The 19,205-nt window shown below is 43.8% G+C and overlaps 1 protein-coding gene across 1 annotated transcript in view; it reads left to right on the top strand.

Annotated features, from left to right (window-relative positions):
• Positions 1 to 19,205, top strand: part of PSMD2 (proteasome 26S subunit ubiquitin receptor, non-ATPase 2) — a 1,781,804-nt gene that overhangs the window by 1,623,982 nt on the left and 138,617 nt on the right. Inside the window, exon 20 of the mRNA XM_044070442.1 lies at positions 5,853 to 5,971. Coding sequence (XP_043926377.1) covers positions 5,853 to 5,971 — 119 coding nt within the window. The remainder of the gene's footprint in view (positions 1 to 5,852; positions 5,972 to 19,205) is intronic.

Below are 19,205 nucleotides of genomic sequence, written 5' to 3'. Positions count from 1 at the left end.
CCATTGTTGGGAAAAGAAGTGTGGATGTGCTCCATCAACCTCAATGATGCTTACTACCATATAAAGATGGACAGGGCATCCAGAAGTCATTTACGCTTCAGGCTGGGAGCCAGACATTTTCAATTTTGCATCCTGCCCTTTGGTCTCACTATAGTCCCCAGGGTGTTCACCAAATGCATGACAGTGGTAACGGCTCACTGGAGACGTCGGGGATTCCAAGTGTTTCCGTACCTGGATGACTGGCTCCTTTCTGCCACCACCAGGCATCTACTCCTACAAACCAGAGATGCCACGATCAATCTGTGTCAACAATTAGGCATAACTCTAAATTGGGAAAAGTCTGCCTCGTTGCCCTCGCAGCGTGTCACCTTTATAGGTGCACACCATGCTCATGAGGGCATTCTTACCAAGAGAAAGGATTCAAAGTTTACAACAGCAGGTGTACGCGTTACTCCCTTTGAGAAGAGTGAAGGCAAGATTGATCCTTAAATTGTTGGGCATGATGGCTGCTACAATTATGCTGGTTCCTTTGGCGAGGCTACACATGAGGCTCCTTCAATGGCTACTCTTTGCCCAGTGGTCTTTTCAACATCTTCCACTTTCTCATCTCATAATAATCACAGACAGGTGCAAGCAGGATCTACACTGGTGGCTTCACACCAGCAACCTCGACACAGGAAAACCCTTCGTTCCATCCCCTCCGGCTGCCACAGTGACCACGGACACCTCCCAGATAGGGTGGGGGGGCATTATCTAGGCAGGACAGTCCAAGGCACGTGGCAGGAACACAAGATGCATCTGCCTATCAGTGTCCTGGAGATGGGAGCAGTGCTACTAGCGTTGCAAGCACTTCAGAGCTTTCTTCCTCTCGGGACAATTGCGATCCACACAGACAATATGTTGGTGGTGTGGTATCTAAACAAACAGCGAGGAACCAAGTCGTACCCCCTTTGCAGAGAGGCCTTGCGAGTGTGGCAGTGGGCAGTGGCTTCCCAACGTTTTCTTGTAGCAACGCACATTCTGGGGAAGTCCAGTGTGATTGCTGACAGGTTGAGCAGAGCGATTCTGATGCCTCACGAGTGGTCCCTGAACAATCAGGTTGCGGAGCAGATTTTCCACAGGTGGGGTCAGCCTTGCTGCGACCTATTTGCCAGCCCCCTCAATAGCAAATGTAGCAGCTACTTCACCCTTATCCCCCCTCAGGGGGAGTCACCCAGGGACGCTCTATTTCACGATTGGCCCTCCAGTCTACAGTATGCCTTCCCTCCTGTTCCTCTGCTGACAAAGGTTATTCAGAAAGTACAATCTTTTGGAAGCAAAATGATTCTGATTGCTCCACACTGGCCTCGTCAAATTTGGTTCCCCTTCCTCCATCCTTACCTAGTGGACGCCCCCTGGATTTTGGACCCTCAACCAGATTTGCTGACTCATATGTCTTCAGACCCCTCCGGCTGACAGCCTGGCTCCTCCACTTCCATCATTAGTCAGGCTTCATAATTTTTTGCCGGAAGTGGTTCATATTCTTTCTTCTTCCCATAAGCCTTCCACCAGAAAAATCTATTCCAGCAAATGGAAGAGATTTTTCATCTGGGCGCATGCAAGACAAATTGATCCTTATATAGCTCCAATTTCGTCAGTCCTGGAGTTCTTCTCCATGCTTTTCAACCAAGGATCAGCGGCCGCAACTGTTAAAGTCCAGTTGGAGGCTATTTCCACTTTTCACGTCGCTGATGAGCCTAGTCTCATGGCACACAGACTTGTAAGGCATTCCTGAAGGGCACTATGCTGCTTCGTCCTCCAGTTTTTGTACCAGTTATGCTTTGGGACTTAAATTTTGTTTTACAGTATCTCACTTCACCCCCTTTCGAGCCTGCAGCCACTTGTGATTTAAAATATTTCACTTGGAAGACAATCTTTTTAGTAGCCATCACTTCAGCCAGACGTGTTTCGGAGCTTCAAGCCTTATCAGTTAGACCACCTTACTTGATTTTTCATAAGGACAGGGTTTCTCTCAGACCTAACCCTTCCTTCCTACTGAAAGTGGTTTCCATCAGTAATCTAAACCAATCCATTGAACTACCTGTATTCTTTCCAGAGTTCTCGAACAAGGCAGAATTTAGGTTTGATGTACACAGACAATTACGATTCTATTTACATAGAACGAAGGAGCTCAGAAAATTGGATCAGTTGTTTGTCTCATTTTCAGAAAACAGGATTGGGTCTCCTGTTTCCAAAGTCACTTTGTCCAGATGGATTTCCAGTTGTATTTCATTCATTTATGCTTCAGGTGGCAAGGATTTACCATTTCGAGTGAAGGCTCATTCTACCTGATCTGTATCTACATCTACAGCTTTTCAGGCCAGGTTGTCTATGGATATTTGTGCTACGGCTACATGGGCATCTCCTCACACCTTTGTTACTCACTACAAGTTGGATTTGGTGTCCAGAGGCAGGTCTTCCTTTGGTTCCAGTGCTCAGGAGTATTTTCTACTGAGCTTCCCAGGATTCAGGTGCTGGGGATGCTGTCCCATGGTTAAGAATGTAGGCGAGATTGGACTACATAACATCAAGAAGTTATGTACTCACCATGACGTTCGATGTATGCAGTCCATCTCGCCTCACATTCTTACTTACCCCCCTCCTTCCCCCATCCTGGAGGACCCTAGGGGTTAGGTATGGTTTCAAATTCCTTTCTGGTTAGTATGTTCTTCCTTTTCTATATGTTGTTGTATGTGGAGGAGTGAATGATTAGCTCACAGCAAACAAGATCTGGGGAAAGGGAGCAGTGCAGCATGGGATACCTTCTTAGCTCAGCCAATTAAAAGACTTTGAGCTAGGGTATGGCCGAGTCGGAGCCGAGGTTCGGCTCCGAACCCACGGGTAAAAATGTGAGCCAAGATGGACTACATACATCGAACGTTATGGTGAGTACATAACTTCTTGTTCTTTCTCGTCCTTCTCCCCTAGCAAAACTGGTACTCAAAGCTCTAGGGTCAGTGGCTGCTGCAGTAACTGTAATACTCGCTGCTCGCCTTCATATGAGATTTCTTCAATGGACTCTTAACAGTGCAGTGGTCTTTTCATCAGCATCCCTTATGACATCTGATAAAATTATCTTAGGTTTGCAGAAAATCCTTGCTGTGGTGGATACACTCCGAGGAGCTTTGTCAAGGACATCCATTTATTCTTCCTCGCCAGAATGCCTTGTTAACGATGGACACCTCCCAGTTGTGTGAGGGGGGGCATTACTTAGGATGGACCTTTGAAGGCACATGGTCCCTAGAAGAGACCTATTTGCATATAAATGTCCTAGAGAGGGGAGTGGTGCATCTAGCATTGCAGATCCTTCAGAGCTGTCTTCTGCTAGGAACTATTGCTGTTCAGACAGACATGTCAGTAGTCCGGTACATCAATAAACGGGGGGGGGGGGGACTAGGTCTTATCCCATTTGCCGAGAAGCAGTGAGAGTTTGACAGTGGGCGATCTCTTTCAGCTGCTTTCTTGCAGCGCCACACATATCGGGGAAGTCCAGAATCTTAGTGGACAAGCTCAGCAGGACCATCCTGATACTTCATGATTGGTATCTCAATCAGTCTGTGGCAAATGTGATCTTTTATGAATGGGGTCATCTGTGCTGTGATCTGTTTGCCTCTGCACTCAACAACAAATGCAGCAGGTTCTTTGCTGTAATTCCCCCTTAGAGACATTCACCGAGAGATGCTTTAGTCCATGTTTGGTGCTCCAGTCTCCTTTAAACTTACCCTCCCCTGCTTCTAATCCCCAAGTTTCTACAGAAAGTGTTCCAGTGGAGTAGCAAAGTAATCCTCATTGCCCCCTTCTAGCCTCTGCAAGTATGGTTTCCCTTCCTATTGTCTCACCTGGTATGTCCTCCATGGACACTGGATCCCAGTTCAGACATCCTTATCACACCCATCAGGAATGCTTCATCTGCATATTGCAGGCCTCAAGCTGACTGCATGGTATGATGGCTGGACATACCAGGCTTTTTTCCCCAGGTCACCATATTCTTTTTTCATCTCACAAATCTTCAACTAGGAAGATTTATAAGAGTAAATGGAGGAGGTTTTCTTTGTGGGCTCATTAGAGAGAGTTGGAATCCTTTGATTGCTCCACTACCTGCTGTTTTAGGTTTCCTTGCCTCCATCTTTCAAAGTGGGGGAAGTTTCAACACCATCAATGTTTAATTCGCAGCCATCTCCAACTACCACATCTGAGATGCTGCTTCTCCTTTAGCTTCATGTAAGTTATGTAAAGCCATCTTACTTAGACCCCCAATTAGGGACCACACTTTGATATTACAGACTTTATTCACCTATTGAACCATCAGCCAAAGTAGATGTTAAGTTTCGGTCTTGGAAAATGTTTTTTTCTGGTGACCATAACTTCAGCAAGATGAGTCTCTGAACTCCAAACACTCTTTGAAACCACCATATTTGATTTTTCACAAAGGTAGATTTACTTTATACACTAATCCTTCCTTTCTACCTAAAGTTGCATCCAAAACAAATATAAATCAAGTGATCAATTTACCAGTTTTCTTTCCCAAATTTGGCAATAGGAGGATATATCCTTCATCTCTTAGATGTACATAGGCAACTTTGCTTTTACCTTCACAGGACTAAGGAATTTAGGAAAAATGTCAAATCAGTTGTTTGTCTCCTTTTCTAGTAATAAGATGAGAAACCAGTCTCCAAAACTACACCAGCCAAATGTATAACAGATTGTATTTCCTACATTTATTCCTTGAGAGGCCTGACCTTGTCAAGACAACCAAAAGCGCATTCAGCTGGGTCAGTAACTGCCACAGCTGCCTTTTTGGTTAGAGCCGCCATTGATGACATTTGTGCAGCTGCCACATAGTCTAATGCTCATACTTGTATTGCTCATTACAAATTGAACATCATCTTCAGGAACAGAGCTGTATTTGGTTCTGCGGATCTCTGGAACATCCTTCCATGAAGGCCACCCAAGGTTACCATAGCTGGGGACTCTGTCCCATTCATTGAGAAACAAATGAAAAGGCAACATCAGATTATGTACTCATCATAACTGTGCATCTGTGTTGTCTGTTTTCATTCTTCCTTAACTTCCCCTCCACCTTCCCCCTATCCATGTCTCTGGGAGAGGCCTGACATTATTGTTGCTAGGATCCATAGCTCCTGTTTGAGCACCTGATCTTTCAGCTGTCACTTTTCTGTCAAATCAATATCAAGATACTTTGTTGTGACATTGTATAATAGCAACAAACCCATTCTGAGGTAACTAAGTAGTCAGGGGCATTATGAGTAAGGGAGGAACCCGAGAGTCTGATCCTAGAATTTAGAGAAAGTGGCCAAGTCAGATCCAAACCCATTCGTTGAGGGAGAATGAAAATGGACAACACAGGTGCTTAGTTATGATGTGTGCATACCTTTCATTTTTGATCACTGTTTGCAGCCAGAGAGGTGGTGCTGTCGCAGTGACTGATGGAATGAATACCATCATCTCTGATCATTCAGTGCTGCCTTTCCACTCCCTTCTCTTGAGGATTAAGTATGCTTTTGAATGGCTTTTATAGGTTATTTATGCCACCAGTCTTTACCCAAGTCTTGATTGATGGATGTTCACAGGAAGTTTTAAAATTGTAACAGGCATACACTTTTTCTCCATTGGACTTTAATTGTACAAAACAGTTAAAAGTAATCTATTCAGTGTGCTAACATGCCAGATGCCCTGCTGGAAAGTTTATCTTATCTGGTCGTATTAACACCATTGGAACCTAATTTGGAATGCATGCAACGTTATCAGTGCTGGTATTATGTATGATTTTTTTTTTGTTTGTTTTTTTGTAGTTATTTTGGGGAAATCTCACTACGTATTATATGGGTTGGTAGCTGCCATGCAGCCTCGTATGCTGGTCACATTTGATGAGGAACTCCGGCCATTGCCAGTATCCGTTCGAGTAGGACAGGTAAGAATGTTTATGCAGTTATTGATGACTTAATTTTCCTTATGACTTCATGAATTTCATGGAGTTTCTTGAAATGATTCAAGGTAGCTATTTTAACATTTCTGGTATGTAACCCAAACCCGTAAGTCTGACAACAAAGCTGTGGCAGCAGACGAAAGGGAAAAAATAATACATCAAAACAGATATTTAGGACAGTTCAATGAATATTGCATTAGTTTGTATCACAGAAAGAAGATGTGGAACTTGGAGGTGCCTAGGCATATCAAGAATAAAAAAAGGAGAGGTGTGAGATGGAAGAGCAGGTCATATAAAGGAAAACATTAACTTCAATGTAAGAGAGAAAGTGAAGAAAAGTACAGTTTTGTACCTACCATAAATGTAGATGTTCGAAGATCCACATTGCTGCAGTCCTTACATATGGGTAGTCCGCTGTCCTCGGTCGGCCCGAATACCAAAGTATTAGGCTGACGTCGGTCATGGGCGCTCAGATCTGACATCAGAGCGTCAGGGTATAAAAGCGCATGACCGACGTCATATCCTCAGTCTTTTCTTGCCCCAGATGTCAGAAGGCCCTAAAAAGAAAGGCCACAGCCCAAAAACAGGATACCTCCCAAAAACATGCCCAATAACAACCATCACCCAAACCATATAACCATGCCAAACTACAGAGGGGAAGGAGGGAAGGTAAATTGGACTGCAGCAATGTGGATCTTCGAACATCTACATTTATGGTAGGTACAAAACTGTACTATGTTCTTCATCTCACATTGCTGCAGTCCTTACATATGGGTAGAATCCCAAAGCAGAGGTAAAGGGAGGATGGCAAAATCATAAAGCATTAGGGGCTGCTAAAATACCCTGTAATATTGCAGTGGCAAATCCAGCCCTAGACTTAGAATAAAGAGGAAGGTGGTAATGTTTAGAAAAAGTATGTACTGAACTCCAAGTGGCTGCTTCCAAAATATCTTTTGTAGCTACCCCCCTTAGAAAGGCAGTAGAAGTGGCAGTAGCTCTAGTGGAATGAGGTCTGATTCCAGCCGGAATCTCCTTACCATGATGGGAATAGCAGAAAGAAATACAAAAACCAATCCATTTAGAAATAGTTTGTTTTGGCACAGGTTTTCCCTGAGAACCCAAAGCAAAAGAAACAAACAACTGCTGAGACTGCCTGAACCCTTTGGTTCTGCTCAAATAATAACGCAACTGCCTGTGAATATCCAAAATATGCAAAATCTTCTCCCCTTTATTTTAGGGGTTTGCATAAAAAGTAGGCAAATGAATAGTTTGGTTCAAGGCCACACTAGAAACCACTTTAGGCATAAAGGAGGGATTAGTACGCAAAGATACCCTATCCTTATGAAAAATCAGGAAAGGTTCCACTGCCATAAGGGCCTGTAATTCAGAAACCCTTCTTGCAGAGGTAATGGCCAACAAAAAAGCAGTCTTCCATGATAAATACTTTAACTCGGCAGTAGCTGCAGGCTCAAAAGGTTGTAGAGTAAGTTTTTCCAACACAAAATTGAGATCCCAAGCAGGAGTAGGAGCTCTACGTGGGGGTCTTATGTTCTTTGCCCCTCTAAGAAACTGCTTAAACAAAGGATGAGAAAATAAAGGAGGGTCACAGTCATAGTGAGCAGAAATGGCTGCAGCATGAACCTTTATCGAGGAGAAAGACAAACCCTTGTCCAATAACTCAGTAAGATATTGAAGAGAAATACTTAAATCAGGCTTGGAAACATCAAAGTCCTTCGCTTTGCTCCAAATAAAAAATCTCCTCCATTTATCAGCGTAAACTTTCCTTGTACTAGGCCTTCTGGCCTCCAAAATAACATTCAAAACTTGTTGTGGAAGCTGAGACCCTCCAGGATCTAAAACAGAATATGCCAGGCTGTTAGATGCAGAGACTGAATCTTGACATTGAGGAAGTGATTGTCCTCCTGAGACAAAAGATGCGGAATCAAAGGCAGAGGCCATGGAGGCTCCCGTACTAAACTTCTCAGTAGTGGGTACCAGTGCTGTCGAGGCCAATCCGGCGCTATCAGAATCATGGATGGCCTGTCTTGTCTGGCCTTCAAGAGTACCTTGGGAATGAGAGGCAGAGGTGGAAAGGCATAGACATGAAGATTGCTCCAACTGAATGATAGAGCATCCACCTTCCAAGCTGTGGGATGAAACATTTTTGTGCAAAACTTTGGCAACTGGTAATTTAGTGGAGAAGCGAACAGATCTATGTCTGGAGTCCCCCATAACAGTCAACTTTTGAAATACATGAGGATCCAGTTTCCACTCGTGAGGATCCACTATTTGTCTGCTCAACACATCTGCTAAGGAGTTCTGTGCTCCTGGTAGAAACCTTGCCTGAAGATTGAGGTGTAAACTGAGAGCAGTCTCCCACAAAATCATCGCTTGCCTGCAAAGAGGGTACGAATGGGTTCCCCCTTGCTTGTTGATGTACCACATGACAGTAGTGTTGTCTGTTTGAATCAACACCTGCCCTGGGAGAAGTAAATCCTTGAAAGCCATCAATGCAAATTGGACTGCTAACATCTCCTTCAAGTTGATATGCAAATGTTGAAGTCTGACAGGCCACGTGTTTTGCACCCATTTTCCATTGAGGTGTGCTCCCCAAGCCTTGTCTGAGGCATCTGTCGTTAGAATCTGACTCGCCTCTGGTCGGGTCACAGAGAGGCCCTTGTTTAGGTGACATTCCTGAGCCCACCACAAAAATTCCTTCTGAATGCAAGGTATTATCTGAATGACAGTGTCTAGATCCTGGCAGTGTTGTGTCCATACATTTTTGAGATACCATTGTAGCTTCCTCATATGCAGTTTGGCATTGGGAAGCACCAGAATACAAGATGCCATGAACCCCAAGGCTTGAAGGACTGTCCTTGCAGTCAGCCTGGACTGTAGAGACATTTGATGGAAATAAAGAGAAAGGCTTCTTTGTTTGTCCGGGGTCAAAAAAGCCATCTGGGAAGCTGTATTCAGTCTCACACCCAGAAAGCACATGTCCTGAGAGGGTACTAGACTGGACTTTGTTTCGTTCACAGAATACCCTAGGCATCTTAACACTACCATCACATACTGTAGATGATGAAGAAGTTCGTCCTTGTCTTGTGCAATAATCAGGCAATCGTCCAAATAAGGATAAATCTGTATTCCTCTTAACCTGAAAAAGGCTATCATGGGAGCCAGAACCTTTGTGAACACTCTGGGCGCAGTAGATAAGCCAAAGGGCAATGCAGAGAACTGATAATGTAAATTTCCAGCCAGCGTAGGTACCTCCTGCAACTGGGCCTGATAGGAACATGAAGATAAGCCTCTTTGAGATCCAGAGTTACCATCCAGTGATCTTTTCCCAGCAGAGGTAAAAGCTGTTGTAACGTCAGCATTTTGAACTTTGGAATGTCCAGATAAGTGTTGAGGATAGATAAATCCAAAATTGGTCTCCACGTGTTTCCTTTCTTTGGAACTAGAAACAGGCGAGTAAAATCCTAGGCCCACTTCTGACAGAGGAACTGGCTGTATAGCTCCTATTTGAAGAAGTATAGAAATCTGCTTGTGAGCCTCTATCCTTTGCCGAGGAGGAACGTCTGGCATGCCTTTGAAAGGAGGCAATGTATGGAAATAGAACTTGTAGCCTCGGTTTATAATGTCCAACACCCATTTGTCCTGGGTGACTAAAAGCCAGTTTTGCTTGAAAAGTGCTAACTTTCCTCCCAAAGTAGCTGCCAGGCAAGAAGAATCTGACAGCTGAAAATGCAGGTCATTGGGCCTGTTTACGAAAGGACTGGCCCCTGCCCTCACCTGCAGGTTGTGCAGGCGAACTCCAAGTTCTAGGCCTGAATGTACTATGAGCTCTGCCCCTGCCACGTCTAGATCTACCCCTAGACTGAGAATCAGAAGAAGATGCGTCCACCCCTTAGTAGGCCAATTTCTACTAAACTTTGGAGGTTGCACCTGCAAAAAATCTTTAACAGTCTGCATAGACTTAGCCTTGTCTTCCATTTTCTTCAAAACCAACTCCACAGGGGGACCAAACAAAACTTCAGACTATAAAGGGGCATCCAGAATTCTAGTTTTAACATGCTCGGACAAATTCTGATCCTTAAGCCAGGCGTGCCTACGAAGAACTGAACCAGTGGCAGCCACCCTAGAAGAGGCCTGTACAGCATCAAAACCACACTGCAAAGAATGCTTACCCACCTGTTCAGATACATGTACTAAATCCTGCAATTCTTTACACTCAATGCCCTCTGCCAAAGCATCCACTTTAGATTTTAGCTGAGAAAGGAGGAAATTCTGATACTTCATCATATGAAACTGGCAATTTAAAGCCCTCATTGCTAAAGTAGAAGAGGTATACACCTTCTTACCCCATCTATCCAAAGCTCTAGCTTCCTTATCTAGAGGAACCGGATTCTTAACAACAGAGGCTCTAACACCCTTAGGCCCCTGACTAATCGTTTCCGGGTCCGCCCTAGGACTCTTATACAGATATTTATGAGCCTCAGGCACCCTGTAATACCTGTCCGGTTTAACTGGCAGGAGGCAAAGAATCTGGATTAAGGGAAGCCTCGAGAAAACATCTTGAACAACATCCAAAACAGGAGGTATAGCCAAGGGTCTATGCTGTGGTAAAAACAAGAATTCCCTAAGCCTCTTCCGTGAATCAGAGAAATCCTGTCCTTCCCACTTAAAATGCTCCCTCATGGAATGCAGAGTTTCTGAAAAAGAAAAATCCTCTGGAGGAGAAGCAGAAGGAGTGGAATCCTCTGCATCAGAATCCGAATAAGGGGGAAAATCTTGAATATCTTCAGCAGAAGACTCTGAGTCATCTGAGGCCTGATCCAAACATTCCAACTCTGGCTCCACCCTGGGCCCCTTATCAGGAGGGGGCATAGAACCTCTAATTAAAGTAATCAAATCTTCTGCCATTTTAAGCATGTGCTTTTTAGGCACAGCCCCTGAAGTACCTGGAGTGACACCAGAGGAAGGCAAAACAGACCTGCCCTTAGAAGAAGCCTTAGAAATAGTAGCAGAAGGCCTTAACCACCTTAGGCATAGAAGGGAGAACAGTAACCTGAGAGGCCCCTTCAGCTAGACCTGACTCCTGTGAGGCCACATCCTGCAAAATCAAAGTTTCCCCCTGAGACTCAACAGAAACTTCAGCCGGATCCACCTGTTCCACTGTAGCTTCTACAGGACCGGCGTCCGAAACTGGCGAATCATCCTGTCTAGTTTTCAAAGATTTGTCTTTGCGCTTCTTCGTGGAAGCGGGCGTCGGAGGATCCAATGGCATCTTATAATTACACCGCTTACCAAAGACTAACCTAGCGCAATCAAACCTTCGTTTTATGGTGCGCTTATTAAACCTAGCACAAAACCGACACCCGACTACGTAGTGCTCAGGTCCCAAACAAGGAATGCAAAGAGAGTGATAATCCCTATGCGGTATCTGTTTCCCACAAGAAATACAATTATTCACTTTTTCTGACATCCGGAATTAACTGAGGCAAGAAAAAACAAAAATATTCCCCAACGGGGTACTTAGCCCAACTTGGTTTCGGTCTGAAACTCAGAATACGAAAATTTCAGAGCGCGAGCGGCACTTGCAACGCTGCTTCTGCATCAGACCATGCGGCAAAAAAGACTGAGGATATGACGTCGGTCATGCGCTTTTATACCCTGACGCTCTGATGTCAGATCTGAGCGCCCATGACCGACGTCAGCCTAATACTTTGGTATTCGGGCCGACCGAGGACAGCGGACTACCCATATGTAAGGACTGCAGCAATGTGAGATGAAGAACATCAGTACTTCATAAAGGGAATGAGGGAGAAGGCAAAATTGCAGTCTTGGATCAGACAAGGGGAATTGTCCTTGATGAGTCTGTGATTGGATTTATCCTTCTTTCTACTAAAGTTAAAGTTTGGCTTTGTCTTGGAAACACCTGCATATGCATAGTGGGAGCACATATAGCCTACTCTAGTGCATGTTTCTCAGTTCAGGTATCATGCAGTGCATTAGTAAAGTGCTCTTAGCCCCTCAGCTTTCCATTTTTTCTCTCTTCTTCCCATAATTTGGATTTTGGTGTTTGGATTGGAAAAGTTCTCATATTATTGCTTAAATCAGTGAAGCCTTCTTAATTGTTTTTGTAGCTGTCTTATAATCTAGGTCTCACCAGCACCATCTGTGCTGCTTGAGAGAAGAGCATAGCATAACATGAAGCAGTGCTTTAAATGCCAACAATTCTTGGAGGCCTCCAGTAGGCTTCTTGCCCGTGTACTGCATGAGGAAAGGTAGTGGTTGAAAACGCCCTTCATGAAGATCAGAAGGAGAGTTTCTTGTAAAATGTTAGTTTTGCTGAAGGCGAGTCTTTTATGAGGACGAAGTGTGTTTCATTTCCTTCAAGTAGTTAGGGCTTGGGTCCATGCCTGCCCTCTGCCTCTTAGATAACAAGGGCCAGAAAGAGATTCACCTCTCCCAGTCCTCTTGGTGGTGTATCCCATTAAGTACATACTTTATCCTTAAATTGTCCAGACCACATTTAGATATTACCTGATTCAAGGGAAAAACCTACTGATTCATCTGCCTGTAACTCAGCTGTAGCCTTACAACCAACAACTCATCTGGCAGGCTTTCCAGTTCATCCACCATGGCTCAGTGGCACAGAGTGAGGTGGCTCTGCTAGGTCTTCTAAGGCTAAAAAACTGACGCATGAGCCACGTGCTTAGGCCTTTATGCCCAAAAAACAGATCAAAATGACTGAAAACTTAATTACCTTGATCAGGGGTTCTCAACCCCCCTCCCCCCGATAAGAGGCCTAGGCAAGACACTGATTATGAATCTTCATATCAGGTTTCTATTTATTCTGATTCCTCTTCGGATCAAGAATTTTCTATACCACCCTATTGAGGATTCAGATGCAGAAGAATCCATCCCATCTGCATCTCCTCCTGAAGATTATTCTTTTGGAGAAACCTTGCATACTTTGAGGGAACATTTTCATTGGGAGAGTCAGGATTTCTCAGAATCAAAAAAGAGGCTTAGGGATTTCCTTCTTCCTCAGCATAGGCCTTTGGCCATACCTCTCCTGTATTAGACATTATTGATGTGTTTTCGGGATCAAGCATGGCTCCAGATTCCCTACCTCCGGCTCCTTGTAAGCCAGGCAGATATTACAGGGTTCCTGACTCCCACAAATTTTTTATTCAAAAATCCTGCTGCTGACCCTGAAACTATCTCACAGGGTCCCAAAGGTGTAAAGGCCTCAACAGCTAAGAATCCTACCTCCTCTGATAGAGATTCCAGGGCACTGGATAGATGGGGAAAGAAGGTTTATACGTCTGCAGCCTTGGCAATTAGGGCTTTAAACTGCCAGTTTCATATGCTTAAATATCAGCAGCATGTTATGGGATTATTGAAACAGAAAATGTTGTTGATTTCTGAATGTGTGGAAAATAAAGAATTACAGGAATTATTGCATGCAGCAGAACAGGTTGGAAAGCATACTCTGCAATGTGGTTTTGATTGCTTGGAGGCCTCCTGCAGGGCCGCAGTTATTGGATCTGTGATTAGAAGGCATGCCGGGCTCAAGGAGCAAAGTCTGCCTGATCATGTTAAGGCTAAATTGTTGAATGCACCTTTACAACATGATACTCTGTTTGGTAATAAGGCAGAAGAGGTTTTAAAAAAATGGAAGACGAAGCTAAGTCTATGCAAACTGTAAAAGACTTCTTACAAGTGCAGCCACCAAGATTCAGTAGACACTGGCCTACAAAAAATTGGTCCTTTCCTGTGTCCGACAGAGCCTCACGGGGCAAATCCAGGCGCTAGATACCAATCACAGGGTTCTTACAGGTCAAAGCAGTGGGGTGTCTCTACTTCCAAATCTGGAGGAAACAAAGCACAGCCCTACAGTAAACAGTATAAATGACTTCCCTCTGCCATCACGAAGCACTTATCTTTTGTCAGCCCCCTTAGGGGGAAAATTAGCACTTCATGCTCAAAATTGGCAGTTAATAACCCAGGACAAGTGGGTATTGAGCATAGTATCCCAGGGATACAGATTTCATTTCCATACCTTGCCAATTCCAAACGGTTTGCCAGATCTGCCAGAAATCAATAGGCAGAGGCACAGAAACAATTTACGTCCCTCATGGATGTGGGGGCTATTCAGCCAGTAGCAGAACAGAAAAAAGGGCAAGGGTTTTACTCAAGACTGTACTTGGTACCCAGAAAAGACAATGCCTGGTGCCCAATACTGGATTTATCGATTTTGAACACATTCTTGGACATCCCAAAATTCAAAATGCTGACTTTGCAACAGCCTCTGCCCATGCTGGGCAAGAACGCTTGGCTAGTGACTCTAGACTTAAGAGGCATACCTGCATATCCCAGTAAGGGAATCGTGCAGAAGATACCTCCACTTCAAGGCTACTTTTATGCATTACCAATTCTCTGCACTGCCCTTTGGCTTATCTACTCCGCCCATGTTTTTTACAAAGTGCCTTTCACCAGTAATTGCATTTTGCAGACAAAGAAGCATACATATCTATCCTTACTTGGACGACTGTCTCATTCAAGTAGAAAACAAGGACATTCTTCTTCAACATCTGGCATTTGTAAAAAGGCTTCTAACATGCCTAGTGTACACAATAAACAAAAATAAATCACAACTGGTACCCTCTCAAAAAGTTACATTTCCTGGGTGCAAGCTTGAATACAACTGCCTAGATGGCTTACCTTACGCCAGACAAACAAAGACAACTTACTATTTACTTCAAACAGATGGCAACAAAAACCCAGTTGTCTGCAAGACAAATTCTGCAGGCTTTTGGGGTTCATGGCATCCTGCATCTACTAATTCCATATGCAAGACTGCATATGAGGAAACTACAGTATCTAAAAAGTTTATGGAGTCAACATTGTCAAAGTCTGGAAACAAAGATTCCTCTCATTCCCTGCCTACAACAGGAGTTTCTTTGATGGGCAGAGACATGTCACCAGAACATGGGACGGTCTTTCACTCTACCCCCTGCCACCCAAACCCTAACTACAGATGCATCAGACTATGCTTGGGGGGCCCACCTGGCGGGGAGATGCATTCAGGGCATATGGAGCCCAAAACAAATGCATCTGCATATCAACCAGAAAGAGATGTTAGCTGTTCAGAATTCCCTGGCAGCCTTCAAGGACTTGCTTCATCCAGGACAACTACTGATAAAGACAGACAACACCACGGTTATGTGGTACATAAACAAGCAGGGGCATACACATTCCTACCCTCTTTGCAGACTCACCATGGCATTGTGGGACACAGCCTTGACTTACCAAGTACACCTTCTAGCTCAATTCCTGCCAGGAAAACAAAATACTCTGGCGGATGACCTAAGCAGAAATCTTATGTACCCTCACGAGTGGAAACTGGATCCACAAGTCTTCAGCATGATAACAGAGAAATGGGGAGTCCGGACATAGATCTATTTGCCTCCCCCCAGAATTATCAACTGGACAAATTCTGCACAAGGACTTATCACAGACAAGCATGGAAAGTGGATGCTCTATCCTTCAGTTGGAAAAACTTATAAGTCTATGCCTTTCGTCCTCTGCCTCTTCTTCCCAAGATCTTACTAAAAGCCAGACAGGAAAAACCAAACATGATCCTAATTGCCCCAGACTGGCCTCGCCAGCACTGGTACCCAATTCTAAGAAATATGTCTCAACTCCCTCCTTGGTACTTGCCTCAAATACCTCATCTACTGTCTCAGCAGAGCAATCAAATTCTGCACAATCAGCTCCAAACTCTGAACCTGGCAGCTTGGCTGACTGTGTAATTATTCAAGCAACACCTCTCAGTAAATCTGTGATGGATGTCATTTTGGAAGCCAGAAGGCCTAGTACTAGAAAATCTTATGCTGATAAATGGAAGAGATTCTGTGCTTGGAACCAAGCACAAGGGACTGACACAGCAAAGCCAAATATTCCTCAGATTTTACAATACTTGACTGAGATGCTTGACAAGGGCCTATCTTTTTCATCAATAAAAATCCATGCCTCTGCCACCTTGGCTCATTACAGCACAGAGCCTCCCATCTTTTCTCATCCTCTGCTAAAACAGTACCTTAGAGGGGCCAAAAATTTAAGCCCCCCCCCCCCCAACTCCTGCATGGGGCCTCAATTTTGTGTTGGAAAAGCTCACCCTGCCTCCATTTGAACCAGCAGCTACTGCGGATATAAAGTTTTTATCTTGGAAAACAGCTTTCCTTCTGGCAATCACTTCAGCAAGAAGGGTTTCAGAACTACAGGCCCTCATGGCTGTCGAGCCTTTTATTACATTTCACCCGGACAGGACCAGTCCTTCCTTTATGCCTAAGGTGGTATCCAGTGTGAATCTTAACCAAAGTATTCACCGCCAACTTTTTACCCAATTCCGCAGAACAAGGGGGAGCGGATTCTGCATTCCATGGATGTACACAGACAACTAAGATTCTACTTAAACGGGACCAAATCTCTGTGAAAGTCTGAGCAGCTACTGGTGGCATTTGCTGCAGGATCAGAGGGGAAGGTTATTTCAGTGGATAAGCCACTGCATTCATTTCTGCTATTTGCATCATGATAAACCAGTGCCCAAGGGAATCCGGTCACATTCCACTAGGGCTGCATCTACCACAGCAGCTTTTCTCAGAGGGGTGCCAACCAGACATTCTAGAAGCTGCTACTTGGAGCTCTGTTCATACTTTTACAAAGCATTATGATTTGCCTCGCTCCTCTAAGTCCAGGGCAGGCTTTGCCACTGCAGTTCTGCAGGGCCTTATAGCCACTCCTAATGCTATTTAGTTCCAGCCTCCCATCCATAGCTTTGGAATTATTCTACCCAAATGTAATGACTACAACAGAGAAACACGAAGAACATAGTACAGTTGTGTACACTTACCATAAATGTAGATGTTCGAGTGTATTCACTGTTGCAGTCTGGGTTACCCACCCACCATCCCCCTTTTTTCTAGAACTTCTTTTTCCTTCACTATATTCTACAGCCTTTGTGGTGTATTTGCTTTTAGATGAAGGTAAAGTTTAAGATGTTACATTTGTATTTTTATATAGAGATATATATAGAGATATACCCCACTTGGGGGGCACCTGACATCTGGGGCAAGAAAAACTAAAGAAAATGGCGTCTGCTGCATGTTTTATACCCCTGACGACCCGACGTCATGGAAGAGGAGACGGCAACCGATGCAGGACCCAAGACTTTGATATTCAGGCCGACTGAGGGCAACCTGCCAGCAGATTACACAAATGTAATGACTGCAGCAGTGAATACACTCTAACATCTACATTTATGGTAAGTGTACACAACTGTACTTTATTGTGCCTAGTAAGCAGAAAGCATGGTCGTTTACCTTTAAGCATTTGCTTGATTTACTGCATTTTTGCTGTCATTTGTGAGGAGACCGCTGTTTGTATGGAGGGAGAGGCATTCATTTTTGTAACATTTGGGGACTGTATATACTATGTGACTGAGCCAAGAGTAGGATACATACCCCCTGAGGCTGTAGTTTGGAGGAGAGGGAAAGGTTTCTGTTCTCATTTTTATTTAGATCTGGGGAGCATATACTTAGCTGGTGCACCATATGTACAAGACCCTGCAAGTCTCCATTTGTTCCATTACATAGGAAAGCAACAGACTGTAATGCAGACCCAGACAACTGTCATATACATAGGTGGCGTAGTACTGATGCCTTATAGTGTCCAGGCTCCCCATTAGCTGTCATAACTAGTAGTAGTAGCGTACCTGTTTGCTCCCATGCCAGTAGTAATAATTTCATTAGGTAAGGTAGAAAATGTTAATACTGTAGTTGAGGTGGGTGGGGTGTAAAGCACGTTTAGAAGACTATATATGCTTTTATAATAAGGTTTATATTAGAAGTATGTGGATGTAGAGTGGCTTGGGAGATTCTTGTAAAGCTTCATGTTTTTGTGAAGGCTGGTTGTGGAGCATAGGATTGTGAATGAAGTGAAATGGACTGGTGATATGGCAAGCTGAAGATAACAGTGGTGTTTATCCTGGAGAGGTGCATGAGCAGATCCTTCGAGTTGATAGTTAATGTTTTAGGTTTTTTAAGTGAGTTTGCATTCTGTATGGATTTCAGTGGTAGTGGGATATGGCTTCACAGTTTAGCTGCACTATTTGCATAGAGACTTACCTGCAATATTAGATGATTTGGTTATAGTATTTATTGTTTTTTTCTCTAGAGCATAAAACTCTGTTGCAGGTGTATTGTATTAAGTTAATGGCTGGACAGTCTTCTGGTATATAGAGAAGTATTTGTATTATAGTTAGCTGAGAAAGAGTTAGGTGAGATGGTAAGTGGTGTGCTGAAGTGTTATAGTTTACTGCACATTTGGCTATTTTATTATAACAGTGCTCAAGTTAAATTAAATTGACTTAGCCATCCTGCCATCGGAAGGTTTGCTCAACTACATAACTGGTGTCAAAATCATGATCTGAAACTAAATGCCAAAAAATACATTATTGTATCCTTTGGAAAGTCATCTACTCCCAACTGCCACACTGAGTGCCACCCTTAAGAGTTGATCCAGTTATTTGGGATTTGGGAATTTATTTGGGCGGTGACCTAACTTTTGACCAATGTGTTTATTTTAAGAAAAGCCTATGTTGCACACCTTATAAACAAAGTTATGTCTAGATTTATGGGTGGCACTGTCCCCCTTTACTCAGCCGTCATTAAACCAATAATTGAGTATAATGCTCCTTTGGCATGTATTTGTCCAAACACATGCAACAGCTCAACACCCACTGAGATACCTTGTTAAAAGGATACAAGACCTAAACAACATGTCCTACATGTACCAACTCAAAGCTCTGTCACTCTACTTGGTATTCTACAGACTGCTAAGAGGTGACTCATGTCTGGCATTACTGATGAATTTACTGCACATCAGCATGTCAAATGGCATCAGAGTTACTCTGTCTATGGATCTAAACCTCTTCTGGAGCATCAACAAAACAGTTTGGAGGGACAGGTATATTTCTCAGGGGATATCACTGTTATGGAACAGACTCCACATCCACATAAAACAAAGTTCATCCTTGTCCATTTTTCAAGTGTAGCTTAGATCTATGGGTGGGAAAAAGAAAAATTATCTCAGGACCGCCTCCTGTACTATTGATGTACAGATGTAGCTCCTAAATGCTTTATCC

This window comes from Protopterus annectens, chromosome 4.part1 (genome assembly GCF_019279795.1).
Source record: "Protopterus annectens isolate FY-2018-M chromosome 4.part1, PAN1.0, whole genome shotgun sequence".
Taxonomy (NCBI): domain Eukaryota; kingdom Metazoa; phylum Chordata; order Ceratodontiformes; family Protopteridae; genus Protopterus; species Protopterus annectens.
Note: the sequence above shows the minus strand (reverse complement) of the source record. Positions and strands in the feature narration are given on the sequence as shown.